This window comes from Pristiophorus japonicus, chromosome 5 (genome assembly GCF_044704955.1).
Source record: "Pristiophorus japonicus isolate sPriJap1 chromosome 5, sPriJap1.hap1, whole genome shotgun sequence".
NCBI classification, from domain to species: domain Eukaryota; kingdom Metazoa; phylum Chordata; class Chondrichthyes; family Pristiophoridae; genus Pristiophorus; species Pristiophorus japonicus.
Genome location: NC_091981.1, coordinates 161613338 through 161629717, shown reverse-complemented (window position 1 = coordinate 161629717; position 16380 = coordinate 161613338). Strand labels below are relative to the sequence as shown.

Genomic DNA, 16380 nt, shown 5'->3' with positions numbered 1-16380 from the left:
ATGTGAAACCAAGAAATGTCCCCCCACTCAGGAAAGGGGCTGGCACCTCAATGGGCGGCAGCAGTACCTCCTCCAGAGTGAGTACAACAGTGTGGGCTTCATCCATTACCTCCCCCTCACCCCCATGCTCTTGGTCTGGAACGTGAGATTAGAAGATGTTCTCCTCTTCAGGATCGCCCATGTCTGAATCTTCTTCTGCATCGGCTTCAGCCTCGTCAGAGTTGGTCTCTCAAGTGCTGCAAAATATAACAGAACAGACAAATGGTTAGCAGCAGAGGAGGGGCAGGGTGGCATGAGTAGGCTCACACAGCGCAGGCAGCAGGCTCATTTGAAGGACCACGATGAATGATAGCACACTGCATCAACCGAAGCGTAGCTGACAGAGACATCCCCATGAACCGAAGCATCGCTAGCCCGCGTAGTACTTAACTTTTAGCAAAGCTAGAATGTGGAATTTGCAGGACTTACCCTCTCCCTTTAGTGTGGGCCCAGCTTGTGCTGCGATAGTTGCTTTTCTCTAGGCAGAACCCATCAAAGCAGTGACCCTCTCTTCTAAGGGTGTCAGTGGGTGCAGATTTGCCGGGTCTCCTCCTGTTCGAGTTCTCTCTCTTTTGTCGTGTGCCATCTTCCTCTGCAAAAATGAAAATATAACTTTTTAGAGAGGGTGTCTTTCTGCTGGGTGGGACATACAGATGGTCACATTTACAATTGCAATTCCAATGAATAAATGAAAATATTACTTACACTAACTACTTGACCAAAGTATTGCCACTTCTTTTTGCACTGGCCTCCACATCTCGGGGTGGTCACCATTGCATAGTAATCTTCTGCAAGTTGGTTCCAGTGTTTCTTCATTTCTTTTGGTTAAACTTTTGTGTGACCTCTGCTGGTGTCCAGCTCGTGCCATCTGGCCTCAATTACAGTAACTAGTGCCTCCACTTCATCCTGTGAGGAATCCTTGGTCCTTGAGCCGCGTTGCATATTGTATTGCAGCTCCGATTTTTCCACTGAGAATTAAAGTTCTCACACACAAGTGGCTCTTTAAAAATGGCTGGATGCAGACCGGGAGCTGTACTGGGCATGCGCGCCCATAGCAGTCACGTAAAAAACGTCTATTTTTTCGCTCGTGCCCAGAAGGGTGTTTTTTCGGCACAGGCTTTAGGCTCCACCCCCCCGAAGCTAAAGGACAGGCTGCACGGCGCCAATTTAAAAAAAATAGAACGGGGAAACTTGCAAGTTATTTTTTTGGGAGTAGTCGGGGCCAAAATAAACGGGCGCAACTCTTGCAATATGCCAAAAAACGGCATTGGGGAAAATTGAGCCAAAATCTTATTTGTTTTCTAGAATTACTTCCCGTCCACACTAATATGGTGAAGATACAAGGTAGTCTGAATTTGCCCATTTACTTTGCAGGGCAGATTCAGAACATAAGAGTGACTATGGCCCCGACATTGGTGGCCTTACAGCCCACAGCCGCCGAGTTTTGCTGCTGTTTTGCTCTCCTTGCCATTTTCCACTTGCGGTGGAGCAGGCGGGAGGGGAGCACCGCCAGGAACTGCCCGCTGACATCCTTGGCGGCCGAGTAGCGCAAGTGGCCTCCCGCCCGCCAAGCTGCCAGATTTCTTTTTGTAGTCGGGGGCCAAATAAAAAACGGGCATAACTCTTGAAATACGCAAAAGAAGGGCATTGGGGAAAATTGAGCCTATTATCTTAATTGAGGACATTTAGCATAGCATTGATTTTGGCAAATTGAAGAGTTTTGTTTTGAAGAAGTGTCCTTAATTAACCCATGTATTGCTAAATGCTCACTAATTTTATCCTGAATTAAGAGTGGTCGATAGTTGCCTGGTTTACTCTCCAGGTCCATAGCACAATTTGCTTAAAGGATTGAAAAGATTTGTTGAGATCCTCTTATCTCCTCTTTGACTTTTCAACATTCAAAGAGTCCAGTAACTCATCCATCTTAAGCTGAATGTTTGTAACTGATGAAGTTTGCAATGCTCACAAAGTAGAGGGGAACGAATGAACACGTCATGGCCAGACAGTTACTGACTTTGTTTCAATAGTGAATATAAAGCACAAGATTTTCTTGCAGCTATTCTGCTACTACTCTTCTATTAGATGGGCATTTAATCAGTTTGTGCACAGTGGTGCTATGAACAAAAGGAATATCACTTTGTTTTTTTTCCTGACTGAAAAATATAGTCAAAGTGCTAGAAACACATCACAGGCTATTAAGTATGTGAGAAATACTAGAGAATGCTGGGAACATACCTGGTATTCATTCTTCTGCCCTGATTTCAGATTGGCAGCATTTGCAGTTGTTCTCTTATCTCAAAAACAGGAAGCTGAGTGGACCCAAGCCCACTTGCCTGAAGGATGTGTGCATATGTTTACAATTAGATCAATGTTTAATCAGGACCCACTGTTTATGTTCTGAGAATCACATTTCTGTATTTTTGCCTTAGCTTGATCTAAATGTCAAAAAAATAACTTCATATTTGTATTAATAGGTTTTGAAAGCATTGTTGTTCAACATCTGAAATAACACTAAATGTGACTATGTTTGCTCCACAATATTGGTGTTTTTCAACAGAACTTAGCATTCAGTTGTATGCATGTTAAATTAAAAAGTTTATCTTACATTTGGCTTTACTTGCCAATAACAGTCTACCAAAAAGGTTAAACAATGAATTTGACCACATTTATATAGAGCTCAAGGACTGGGCAAGTAAATAGAAAACATGCATTAAAGCCATGTTGCTACATGCTTGCTTTATTTTGCACCCATTTTGTATTTCAATCCCAAGTGCCTGTAATAAATACTAATTCAATTAATAATACATCAATTGTATACAAGCCTATATGAATACATGTACAGATCGTAGTGTTGCACACAGTATGTCAGAGAATATGGCCTCTCTCTTCCCCATCTCTCATCACCTTGTTACTCTGTTTTTATCTCCCATCTCTTCTCCTGATCTCTTAAATTTTTGTTTTTTTTCCCTTACACTCTGTCCTGTTCTATTCTATTTCTCTTTTTCTTCTTTCCTTCTGGTTGAGGTGTAGAGGGCAGCATGGCATGGTGTGACACAGAAAGGAGCCACCAACAAGTGTTGGCTTGGCGCTATACTCTTATCTCAGAGCCGAAAGTTCCGGGTTCAAGTCCCCACTCCAAGGGCCCAAGTTTCCACATGATTTGCGCCTGATTTTTAGGAGCAACTGGTGGAGAACGGACTATCTTAGAAATCGCAATTCTCCACATTTTTTTTTCTGCAGTTCTAGTTAGGTAGAACAGTTCTACTTTGGAACAGAATTTTTTCTTCAAAAGGGGGCGTGTCCGGCCACTGACGCCTGATTTGAAAGTTTCCACAGTGAAAACGTACTCCAAACTAACTTAAAATGGAGCAAGTGAAGATTTTTGTAGAACTGAAAAAACCTGTTCTACACATTAAAAAAATCAGGCGCAGGTTACAAATTAGGCGTCCAGAACGAGGGGGGGGGGGGGGGGGGCGGTGGAAGGGAACTCATTAAATTCTACAATAAATCCTTATTTATACTTCTACAAATAAATCCAACCTGAATAAACATTTATAAGCAAAGAAAAGATTAAATAAACCATCTTCCTACCTGTGTGAAAGTGCTTCAGCCAGGGAGAATTCTGCAGGCGCTCGTTCCCGCGGGGGGGGGGAAAGAGAAGTGAACAGGCGTTCGTTCCCGCGGAGGGGAGGGGGGGAAATTAAACAGCCGCTTCGTTCCTGTGGAGGGGAGGGGGGGGGGGAATTAAACAGCCGCTTCGTTCCCGCGGAGGGGAGGGGGGGGGAATTAAACAGCCGTTTCGTTCCCGCGGAGGGGAGGGGAGGGGAATTAAACAGCCGTTTCGTTCTTAAAAGATCCCATAGGTCGATTCAAGGAAGAACAAGGGATTTCTCCTGGTGACCGGGACAACATTTATCCCTCAAATCAATACCACCCAAATAGATTAACTGATCATTCCCCTTGCTGATGTTTGAGAGATGTTCCACAGTGCACAAATGTCCACACATAACCAGTCTGGCTGACTGAGCATAAACATGTGGTTTTCTCTCCCTTTTGGTCAGAGGGAAATGGGTGGTCTGTCAAGAACATTTTAAAACTGCATGAACCGGCTTTGATTTGAAGCACAGCAAAATGTTCAGAAAATAATCTCAAAACATGATGCTCTAATTTTGGACATGCAAATTTCAGTTATCGAGAAAAAAATGTTGCATGAAGAATTTTCAGAAAGCATTTTGATCAATGTGTGTGGGGGAGGATAAATATAGTGTCACCTGGTAGGCAGAGTCTGTAATTACACAAAGAGGTGCCAGCTGACATGGGGCTTTTTTCCATTTTAAATGTGGACTTAGGAATTTTTAATAGAAAAACAGGACACAAATATGACAATGTGTGACAGTAGTACGCAAGATTTAGTGAAGGGTTGCATGCAGATGTGCAATTTCATATATTATAATAGTTAATTTCCTGTGGCACTGTATGCAGGGTTTCAAGACCAAGTGCAGCCTTCAGGTGGCGCAGGGTTAAAGGACAGGAAATAAGTGGACTAGTGCACAAGAAATAATTTAGCGCCCATTTGAAAGTCATGCATTCTGTCCTTATATTGCATAATAGTATCAATTTATGTGATAATTTGAAACAGAAATTGTGTAGGAGAGTAGAATTGGTTGCAGCGTAGGAGTTTTCTTGCAGTTCCACCACAGGTAGAAGGATCTAATTAAATATCTTATGCTTGCGTGCTTTCCTTGTCCACAAAACTTAACTTCCTGTTGTCAAATACAAATTTCTATATCTATATTTATAATGGAAACTATGTAAACTTATATTTTACAGAGGCTATTCCCATTATAAATATGGGCGTAGGAATTTATAATCTGAAAATTGACAAGACACATACGAAGTATGTGGTGTTGACATTTCACTGAAAATGCCACATACAGTTACCACACAGTGTGGTATACAATAGCTGTTATTTTATAGTGAGATCATGTCAACCTATATTTGCACTATCTGGTCACCGGGTTCACAAAAAAACCCACAAAATGCTTTTGAAGATGTTTCCCTCTTAGTAACTGAAACTTCTCTTGTCTACAATAAAGGTCTAACCAAAATAAAATCAAAAAATTACATATTTCACATGATTAAATTTACCCACTGCTTTTTCATGCCTTCATTAAAATTTATTTTACTTGAAGGCCTCGGCCTCTCCCAGATGACTGTCTTGATATTTTTGCCCAAAGCTGTAACTCTGAGCTGAATTTGGATTGTGAAATCTGAACTGTGAACTGTACCTATTTTCCAAGGTGCATCAGTCCCAGTCAACTATACTGATGTGAACTCATTATCACTTGGTGTGGTTGAAACAGACAGCATTGATGCAATTAAGGGAAGGCTTGATGGCAGAAGGGAAGAGAGAGATAAGGGGACAGAGTGGGAAGAGGTAACTAGACTGGGAGGCATAGACCATTGTTTATACTACACACAAATGGCCCGTTTCTGCCAGGATCCGCCACTGAATTCGGCTTACCGCCCTTAAAAGGAAACAGAGCGCAATCTCGCACACTCCACTTCCTTTGGGGTTGGTTCCCGGGGCGCTACTGAGGAGAATACTGCAGCGCTACGCGGATGCTCCGTGTCGTGCTGACACGCTTCAACGCCCCTCCCCTTTGCTTAAAGTGGAGGGTCACTGTGCACTCTGCAAGGCCTTTGATGGCCTTAACTATGCCTGCAGCCTGGCACCCAAAACGGAATGCCAGGCTGCACGTGGGGCGTTAAGGGGTCGGCACGGGGCGGTGAAGGGTCACCGCACATGGCAACAACATAATCGCCGGTTGCGTACCGGCCTGGGACACTAACCATGAGGCGCGGCACTGCCATGGCAATGTCTCTGCAAACTCCCAGTCGAATTACCGGGAGGAGTTGCGTCCCGCCCCCCCGGACAAAAGTCTCCTCCGTCCCGTTAGCATCCCCCGGATGGGCAATTTCGCCCCCCCGCTAATGTCTACAACACTTGACTTCCTGTTGTCACATTTTTATGTTAATGTTTTCCCATTATCAATTCGGAAGTCCACAATTTTAATGCATTTTGCCTTATAAACTCATCATACTGTAATTCTACAATTTAGCCACTGGGTGGCTGTAAAACAAACTTCTTAACTGCTTTGCCCAGCTCAGATGCCACCTTAGATGCTCTCAGTGATTTATCCAAGCAGGCAAATTTGCAAGAAACTTTTAAGTTTCCTCATTTGCTGGTTTTATTTTTATTTATCAAGATATTTTGCATTTCCCTACAGGTATATGCTGTGTTAGAAGAATCTGACCCATCCTATTCCTAGCAGCATACTCCCCAACCTTCAGGCCTCTTGCTCTCTGCCGTCACAACGAACTAATCACTGACCCTTTCCTGGCCACTACTTTGCTCTTTGAGCCACTGTCCCAATTATTACTATCGCCCCAAACCCAATGGGCATCCATGGAACCCTACCTTGGCAGCAGTATTCACGTCCCCATAACTGATCCACTAGCACTGCTAAGGACACAGATCTAATCCCCATTCTGCTGATTTCCTAATCTCCGGAGTCATTTCAGCTGCTGCAGTCCCGGGGGGGGGAAAGAGAACCAGGAAGAGAGAAGGGAAAGGCATCACCAGGCTGCCAATGCATATTTCCTAGCAACCAACCATTTAGCACTACTGTTAGAAACATGAAATGATGTTAACTGCCTGTTCTCTTGATCAATGGAGGATTGTTACCTATGGTTTGATTCCAAGCGTTTTATGGGTGGGAAAACAATGTATTCATACTTTCACAAAAAGTAAAATAAGGAAATGGAAGTATCTGAATACCAACAGTTTGTATCACAGAGCAGCAGGACAAAGGTTCACACCCATAATTCCCCATACTGAGATTGCTGTAGCAAATATGACACTGCAGATCACTACCAAACAGACAAGAGTTACCCCGGAACACTATCACAGGTCCAAAGAGCTGGCACGAGAATAGCAGGCACTTAGCAGCAGGTTCCAGGCTGTGATGGACTTCCCACCATATGCATTAAAAAGACCACAAAAAACCCACACACTGCATCACTGCAGGAGTAATACAGTACTGCATTACCTGTTGTAATACTTATTTCCAGTTTGTCTTAAGTGGAAGTTTTAACAGGGGCAAAGGTATATATTTTAATGTTTTTCTTTTAAAGAAATAGAATAATATGCGCTAATTAGAATGTCCATTCCAAGCAAGTAAAGTTGTATTACAGCTGCATTGTACACTGACCTCCATTCACAAGGTAGTTATGGAAGAGGAAAGCCTACCGGTTCATCCTGCTCACCCATCCACTAAGTACCCGGGGCCGAAATTGGTTGACATACCGCCCGCAAACCACTGACATAACGCCCAAAATCACAAAATTAATCGAAAAATATCAACATACAGCCCAGCGGAAAATTCATCAGCAACAACAGGCCAGGTGGTATGCATACCGCTCAGCCATGCTCACCGCCGACATACCGCCCACAATTGCCAAATTGATGACTGACCACCAACCCTGCAGACTGCCCTGGAAAAGGTTATTTTTAAATCGATCTTCAGTTGGCAGTATGCATCAACACCTGTGAAAATGTTTTTGTTGTGTATGGAGAAAGAATCAGACTGAACACTGTGAGCTCAAAGTAAACTACGACCATAGTCTTTTATTACAGGTCTCCAGAGTGCCTCACCAACCTGTGAAGCCTCCTAAAATACCTGTGCTCCCAAGGTATTATAGGATACCTTGGGACTCCAGGGGATGAGCCCTCTGGTGGCTGTACAGAATAAATGCAAGGTTACATATATAACAACACTCCTCCCCGCACCCACCCCCAAAGTCAATGGTGTAACTGTTTACAATGTGAGTCGATCTGGGTCCCTTCTTGCCCTGGTTGATCGTCTCAGTGTGAAAGCTGGTGTTGTTCACTCATTTGTTGGGCCCTCGCTGGGCTGCTGTGGATGATGGGTTCTGCTTCGTGGTCAACCGTGGTACCGATTGCCACTGGTGTGTATGTTGGGGGATCAAAAAGGTAGGGCCCAAGGTGGGTTGCTCAGGATAGTCCGTGAATCCGAGTTTGATTTGGTCCAAGTGTTTCCAGTGAATGAGTCCATTTGAAAGTTTGACCCGAAACACCCTGCTCCCCTCTTTGGCCAAGACAGTGCTGGGAAGCCACTTAGGACCTTGTCCATAATTTAATACAAATACAGGATCATTGACTTCAATCTCGCGTGACACATTTGCACTATCATGGTATGCACTTGGTTGAAGCCGCCTGCTCTCTACCTGTTCATGTCGATCAGGATGAACTAACGAGAGCCTTGTCTTAAGTGCTCTTTTCATGAGCAGTTCAGCAGGTGGGATCCCAGTGAGTGAGTGTGGTCTCATACGGTAGCTGAGCAGGACTCGGGATAGGTGAATCTGCAGTGAGCCTTCAGTTACCCTCTTCAAGCCTTGCTTGATGGTTTGCACTGCTCTCTCTGCCTGACCATTGGACGCTGGTTTAAATGGGGCAGATGTGACATGTTTGATCCCGTTACGGGTCATGAATCCTTTGAGCTCAGCACTGGTAAAACATGGCCCGTTGTTGCTCACCAGGACATCGGGTAGGCCGTGTGTGGCAAACATGGCCCGCAGCCTTTCAGTAGTGGCAGTTGACGTGCTAGCCGACATTATCTCACATTCAATCCACTTGGAGTACCCGTCTACAAGCACAAGGAACATTTTACCCAAGAACGGGTCTGCATAGTCGACGTGTAACCTAGACCACGGCTTAGAGGGCCAAGACCATAAACTTAGCAGCGCCTCCCTGGGTATATTGCTTAACTGCGAGCATGTATCTGTGAACGCAACACTCTAAGTCCGCATCGATACCGGGCCACCACACGTGGGATCTGGCTGTCGCTTTCATTATTTCGATGCCTGGGTGGGTACTGTGGAGGGCATTGATGAAGGTGTCTCTGCCCTTTTTGGAGACTGCCTTCTGCCCCACAGAAGGCAGTCTGCCTGTATAAACATTTCAACTTTGCACCGCTGGAACGGCTTTATCTCTTCCTGCATTTCCACTGGTACACTGGACCCATGAAGCACACAGCTTTTGACTTTGATAATAAAGGGGTCTAAACTTGTCCAGGTTTTGATCTGCCGGGCAGTGACAAGTGATTGCTCACTCTCAAATGCTTCCATAACCATGGCTAGATCTGCGGGCTGTGCCATTTCCACCCCCGTGGTGGGCAACAGCAGCCTACTGAGAGCATCGGCGAGTGTTCTGTGCCTGGCCTGTGACGGATGGCGTAGTTGTATGCGGACAACGTGAGCGCCCATCTCTGGATGCAGGCCAATGCGTTGGTATTCATCCCTTTACTCTCGGAGAACAGGGATACAAGTGGCTGATGGTCAATTTCCAATTCGAATTTTAGCCCAAACAGGTATTGATGCATTTTCTTTACCCCATAAACGCACGCTAACGCTTCTTTCTTAATCATGCTGTCGGCGCTCTCAGCCTTAGACAGACTCCTGATGCATAACAGACTCCCGGTTGCAGTTTCCCAAAATCAGTAGTTTGTTGCAATACACACCCGACGCCATATGCCGAAATTAGGGATGTGCAGCAGTTCTCATGGGCGACTTTAATCTACAAATTGATTGAGCAAACCAAACTGGTCAATGTGGTGGAGGAAGATTTCCTGGAGTGTATTAGGGATGGTTTTCTAGACCAATATGTCGAGGAACCAGCGAGAGGGCTGGCCACCCTCGACTGATTGAAGTGTAATGAGAAAGGACTAATTAGCAATTTTGTTGTGCGAGGCCTCTTGGGGAAGAGTGACCATAATATGGTAGAATTCTTTATTAAGATGGAGAGTGACAGTTAATTCAGAGACTAGGGTCCTGAACTTAAGGAAAGGTAACTTCGATGGTATAAGACATGAATTGGCTAGAATAGACTGACGAGTGATACTTAAAGGGTTGATGGTGGATAGGCAATGGCAAACATTTAAAGATCACATGGATGAAATTCAACAATTGTACATCCCTGTCGGGAGTAAAAATAAAACGGGGAAGGTGGCTCAACCGTGGCGAACAAGAGAAATTAAGGATAGTGTTAAATCCAAGGAAGAAGCATATAAATTGGCCAGAAAAAGCAGCAACCCGGAGGACTGGGAGAATTTTGTAATACAGCAGAGGAGGACAAAGGGTTTAATTAGGAGGGGGAAAATAAAGTATGAGAGGAAGCTTGCTGGTAACATAAAAACTGACTGCAAAAACTTCTATAGATATGTGAAGAGAAAAAGCTTAGTGAAAACAAACGTAGGTCCCCTGCGGTCAGATTCAGGTGAATTTATAATGGGGAACAAAGAAATGGCGGACCAGTTGAACAAATACTTTGGTTCTGTCTTCATGAAGGAAGACACAAATAACCTTCCGGAAATACTTGTGGATCGAGGGTCTAGTGAGAAGGAGGAACTGAAGGAAATCCTTATTAGGCTGGAAAGTGTGTTAAGGAAATTGATGGGATTGAAGGCTGATAAATTCCCGGGGTTTGATAGTCTGCATCCGAGAGTACTTAAGGAAGTAGCCCTCGAAATAATGGATGCATTGGTGATCATTTTCCAACAGGCTATCGACTCTGGATCGGTTCCTATGGACTGGAGGGTAGCTAATGTAACACCACTTTTTAAGAAAGGAGGGAGAGAGAAAATGGGTAATTATAGACCGGTTAGCCTGACATCAATAGTGGGGAAAATGTTGGAATCAATTATTAAAGATGAAATAGTAACACATTTGGAAAGCAGTAATGGGATCGGTCCAAGTCAGCATGGATTTATCAAAGAGAAATCATGCTGGACAAACCTTCTAGAATTTTGTGAACATGTAACTGGTAGAATGGACAAGGGAGAACCAGTGGATGTGGTGCATTTGGACTTTCAAAAGGCTTTTGACAAGCTCCCACACAAGAGATTGGTGTGCAAAATTAAAGCAAATGGTAATGGGGGCAATGTACTGACGTGGATAGAGAATAGGTTGGCAGACAGGAAGCAGAGAGTCGGAATAAACGAGTTATTTTCAGAGTGGCAGGCAGTGGCTAGTGGGGTGCTGCAGGGCTCAGTGCTGGGACCCCAGCTATTTACAATATACATTAATGATTTGGATGAGGGAATTGAGTGTAATATCTCCAAGTTTGCAGATGACACTAAGCTGGATGGTGGTGTGAGCTGTGAGGAGGATGCTAAAAGGCTGCAGGGTGACTTGGACAGGTTAGGTGAGTGGGAAAACGCATGGCAGATGAAGTATAATGTGGATAAATGTGAGGTTATCCACTTTGGTAGCAAAAATAGGAAGGCAGATTATCATCTGAATGGTGGCAGATTAGGAAAAGGGGAGTTGCAACGAGACCCGGGTGTCATGGTACATCAGTCATTGAAAGTTGGCATACAGGTACAGCAGGCGGTGAAGAAGGCAAATGGTATGTTGGCCTTCATAGCTAGGGGATTTGAGTTTAGGAGCAAGGAGGTTTTACTGCAGTTGTACTGGGCCTTAGTGAGGCCTCACCTGGAATATTGTGTTCAGTTTTGGTCTCCTAATCTGAGGAAGGATGTTCTTGCTATTGAGAGAGTGCAGCGAAGGTTCACCAGACTGATTTCCGGGATGGTAGGACTGACATGAGGAGAGGCTGGATCGACTGAGCCTGTATTCACTGGAGTTTAGAAGGATAAGAGGGGATCTCAGAAACATATAAAATTCTGACAGGACTGGAGAGGTTAGATTCAGGAAGAATGTTCCCGATGTTGGGGAAGTCCAGAACCAGGGGGCGTAGTCTAAGGATAAAGGGTAAGCCATTTAGGACCGAGATGCAGAGAAACTTCTTCACTCAGAGAGTTGTTAACCTGTGGAATTCCCTACCGCAGAGAGTTGTTGATGCCAGTTCATTGGATATATTCAAGAGGGAATTAGATATGGCCCTTACAGCTAAAGGGATCAAGGGGTATGGAGAGAAAGCAGGAAAGGGGTACCGAGCTGAATGATCAGCCATGATCTTATTGAATGGTGATGCAGGCTCGAAGGGCCGAATGGCCTACTCCTGCACCTATTTTCAATGTTTCTAAGTTTCTATCACATGCTCGTACCAAACACTTACATGCATCATACAACACAAGCAATTTGTTTGAGCAGAACAATTTTATCGCTTTTACAAAAGCATTTTCTTGGCTTTTGCCCCAAACTCATTTGTCCCCTTTTCGTAGTAAGACATGCAGTGGTTCTAACAGTGTGCTGAGACCCTGCAAGAAGTTACTAAAGTAGTTCAGGAGTCCCAGAAACGACCGCAGCTCTGTCATATTCTGTGGCCTCGGTGCGTTCTCGACTGCCTCCATCTTCGCGTTGGTGGGCCTGATCCGTCCGCCACAATCCTCCTTCCCAGGAACTCCACTTCAGGCGCTAGGAAAACGCACTTTGAGCGTTTTAACCAGAGCCCCACGCAGTTTAGTCCCCCACTCCCCACAAGAAGCGATTCCCCCCTTCCCACAAGCAATCTCTTCCCCCCCGCCCCCACAAGAAGCAATCTCTCCCTTCACCACCCACCCCCCCACAACAATCTCGCCCTCCACCTCCCCAAGAAGCGATCTCTTCCTCCTCCCCTCCCACCCCCCCCCAACCCGCCGCCAACAAGCAATCTCTTCCCTCTCCCCCCAACAAGCAATCTCTCTTTCCCCCCCCCCAACCCCCCCAAAGAAGTGATCTCTTCCCCCTCCACCAAAGAAGCGATCTCTTCCCTGCTCCAAAATAGCAACCTTGCCCCAAAATAGTAATCTCCCCCGCCCCCCCAAAATAGCAATCCCCCGCCCAAAATGGAACCCCTCCCCGTCGAAATAGCAACCCCACCTCTGCCACCACATATCTGCACAGCGTTCTCAGGCCAGCAGTCTCTGTCGATTCTGGTCTGTGTCTCTTGGGAAGCAGAGCTTCGCAGCAGCATGCGAGTGTGCAGAACTCAGGACCCAGTGATACCCGGCAGTATGAAACGACATACCATCGTGAAATCGTTAAATGGGTGGACGACCAATTTCAGCCCCAAAGGTCCTCTCTCCACATCTCAGCACTAACTGCTTCTTAACTGTATCCACTACCCTCTCCAGAATTTCATTAATAGTGCAAACAACTTCCTGACATCAGGCACAAATTCGTCTTCATGAATTTAAACTATTGCCCACTTGTTCTAGCTTGAACTAGTATTTTGTATTTCCTTCCTAATTTATTTATTATTCTTAGATCTCTCAATGAGCATCCTCCCCCCTCAGATCCCTCTTTTCAAAGCTGAACAGCCCAAGTTTTTCCAGTCTTTGCTCAAAATTCAGTTTGACACTAGCGAGCAGTCCCATGGCACTTTCCAAAGGCCTGAATATCGCCTTTGTGTCTCAGTAATCAATACTGAAGGCATAGTCTGACCAGGTCATTGAATAGTTTTATCGTGACTTCTTCTCATTGGCACTCTCCTGTTTTGACTATACAGTGTATGCACTATTCCATTTTCTTTGTTGATTGCTGCACAGCACCAATTTGACTGGATGCATTTATTAATAAGGAAATTCAGTATAAAAGTTAAGTTGACAAATTTTTAAAAGATTAAAGACACAACATGCACTCTGAAAGCACAAGTAATAAGGATAGAACAAATGTTCTGCTTTGATACTATTTTGCAGTACTTACATTTACGAGCATTGGTACCGTCACCAACTGCATTAGAGAAAACATGCACTTGATTTGGTTGCCAAGGTACATAAAGTAAGGATGTTCAATATTGCCTCATGGTAAATGACCACATAAATGAAATAGCATTATACATGGCAACAAAGAATAATTCACCACATGGTATTACAAAGAAATGAAATAACTGCATTTAAATTAAAGAGAGATGTATTAAATAAACTAAATCAAACTCAGAGGGTAAAACCCCATATCCAAACGGATTACATTCACGCATTTTAAAATAATCTAGGAAGAGATAGCAGAGGCATTACTACATATATTTAATAATTCATTAGAAAAAGGAAAATAATGGAATCCCTAAAGGAGAAAATAGAAGACCATCTACAAACCAAATATAATAGTCAACATGGATTTCAAACGGGAAAGTCTTGTTTGACCAACCTCACTTAATTCTTTGAAAAGGTAAGAGAGAGTAGATAAGTGGATTGCAGTAGATGTAATTTATCTAGATTTTCAAAAGGCCTTCGATAAGGTACCAGATAATAGACGAATGAATAAGGTCAGAGAATGTGGAATCAGGGGACAAGTAGCAGAATGGATAGTTAGCTGGTTTCAAGACAGAAAGCAGAGAGATGGGATAAAGGTAGCAGTGGCAGAAGGCGGGTAGTGGTGTTCCACAAGGATCAGTGCTGGGTACTGTTGTGTATCTGCAAAGCATGCACTCCCATGTTCTGCCACCAGGGAGCTCATCCCCTGAAGTCCCAAGGGATCCCAGCATCCCTTGGGAGCACTGGAAAAAAGCCGGCCCCCTAAGGCCTGTTCCTCTCTGGAGTATCTTATTAAAGACTGAGGTCACTGTTACTTTAACCTCCGTGTGCAGCCTTGTCTGTGTTAGGAACACAATAACTGGCGACGAGAATACGAATCCAACACAAAGATGCAGCAAACTGTGGGCATCCTGGAGAAGTTCTCGGAGGGTGAGGACTGGGAAGCCTATGTCGAATGGCTAGACCAGTACTTTGTAGCCAACGAGCTGGACGGAGAAGGAAGCGCTGCAAAAAGGAGCGGTCCTCCTCACAGTCTGCGGGACACTGACCTACAGCCTCATGAAGAATCTTCTGGCTCCGGTGAAACCCACAGATAAATCATATGAGGAGCTGTGTACATTGGTTCGGGAGCATCTTAACCCAAGGGAGAGCGTGCTGGTGGCTAGGTATCGGTTCTACATGTGCCAGCGATCTGAAGGTCAGGAAGTGGCGAGCTACGCCGCCGAGCTAAAGCGACTTGCAGGACAGTGTGAGTTTGATGGCTACCTGGAGCAAATGCTCAGAGACTTTTCTGTACTGGGCATTGGCCACGAGACCATCCTACGAAAACTCTTGACTGTAGAGACACCGACCCTCAGAAAGGTCATTGCGATAGCACAGGCGTTTATGTCCACCAGTGATAACACCAAACAAATCTCTCAGCACACAAGTGCGAGCAACGTTCATAAATTAACTGGAACTGTGTTTGCGAGCAGAAATGTACAGGGCAGAACCCACGAGTCTGCAACTGCCAGCAGGCCTCAGGTGACCCAGATGACTCAGAGTCCCCAACAAAGGATGAATGCAAGGCAATTCACAACTTGTTGGTGTTGTGGAGGCTTCCATTCAGCCTACTCCTCGTGCCGCTTCAAAGGGTATGTTTGCAAGAACTGTGGAACAATGGGGCACCTCTAACGAGCTTGCAAACGAGCTGCAAGCTCTGCAAAACCTGCTAACCACCACGTGGCAGAGGAAGATCGGTCCATGATGGATCAAGGCAATTTCGAGCCTGCGAGAGAGGAGGCAGATGCTGAAGTACACGGGGTGCACACATTTACGACAATCTCCACCTATAATGCTAAACGTAAAATTGAATGGCTTACCTGTAGCCATGGAACTGGACACTGGCGCTAGCCAATCCATCATGTGTAAAAAGATGTTTGAGAGACTGTGGTGCAACAAGGAATTCAGACCAGCCAAGCCCCATCCACACGAAACTGAGAACGTACACCACTGTCCTGGGCAGTGCCATGGTCAAGGTCACCTATGAGGGCATGGTGCACGAACTACCACTCTGGATTGTCCCAGGCGATGGCCCCACACTGCTTGGAAGGAGCTGGCTGGGCAAAATCCGCTGGAACTGGGATGACATCCGAGCGCTATCACATGTCGATGAGGCCTCATGTACCCAGGTTCTTGACAAATTTCCTTCCCTTTTTGAGCCAGGCATTCGAAACTTTTCCGGGGCGAAGGTGCAGATCCATTTGGTCCCTGAGGCACGACTCATTCACCACAAGGCGCGAGCGGTACCTCACATGATGAGAGAGTGGAAATCGAGCTGGACAGGCTGCAACGCGAGGGCATCATCTCCCCAGTGGAATTCAGCGAATGGGCCAGCCCGATTGTTCCAGTACTCAAAAGTGATGGCTCGGTCATGATTTGCGGCGATTATAAACTAACTAATAATCGTTTCTCACTACAGGACCAATACCCACTATCTAAGGCAGACGACCAATTTGCGACGCTGGTCAGAGGCAAGATGTTCACCAAGCTCGACCTGACTTTGGCCTACATGACGCAGAAGCTG

General features: G+C 45.2%; 1 protein-coding gene across 6 annotated transcripts in view; it reads right to left on the bottom strand.

The window, feature by feature from the left end:
- LOC139264489 (cytoplasmic dynein 1 intermediate chain 1) overlaps positions 1 to 16380 on the bottom strand; it is a 532713-nt gene that overhangs the window by 460419 nt on the left and 55914 nt on the right. Inside the window, exon 1 of one of the 6 annotated variants that reach the window (XM_070881050.1) lies at positions 2275 to 2366. The exons of the other annotated variants lie outside the window; for them this stretch is intronic. Coding sequence (XP_070737151.1) covers positions 2275 to 2285 — 11 coding nt within the window. The 5' untranslated portion in view covers positions 2286 to 2366. Of the gene's footprint in view, positions 1 to 2274; positions 2367 to 16380 lie in introns of those variants that run through there. 6 annotated transcript variants of the gene reach the window in all.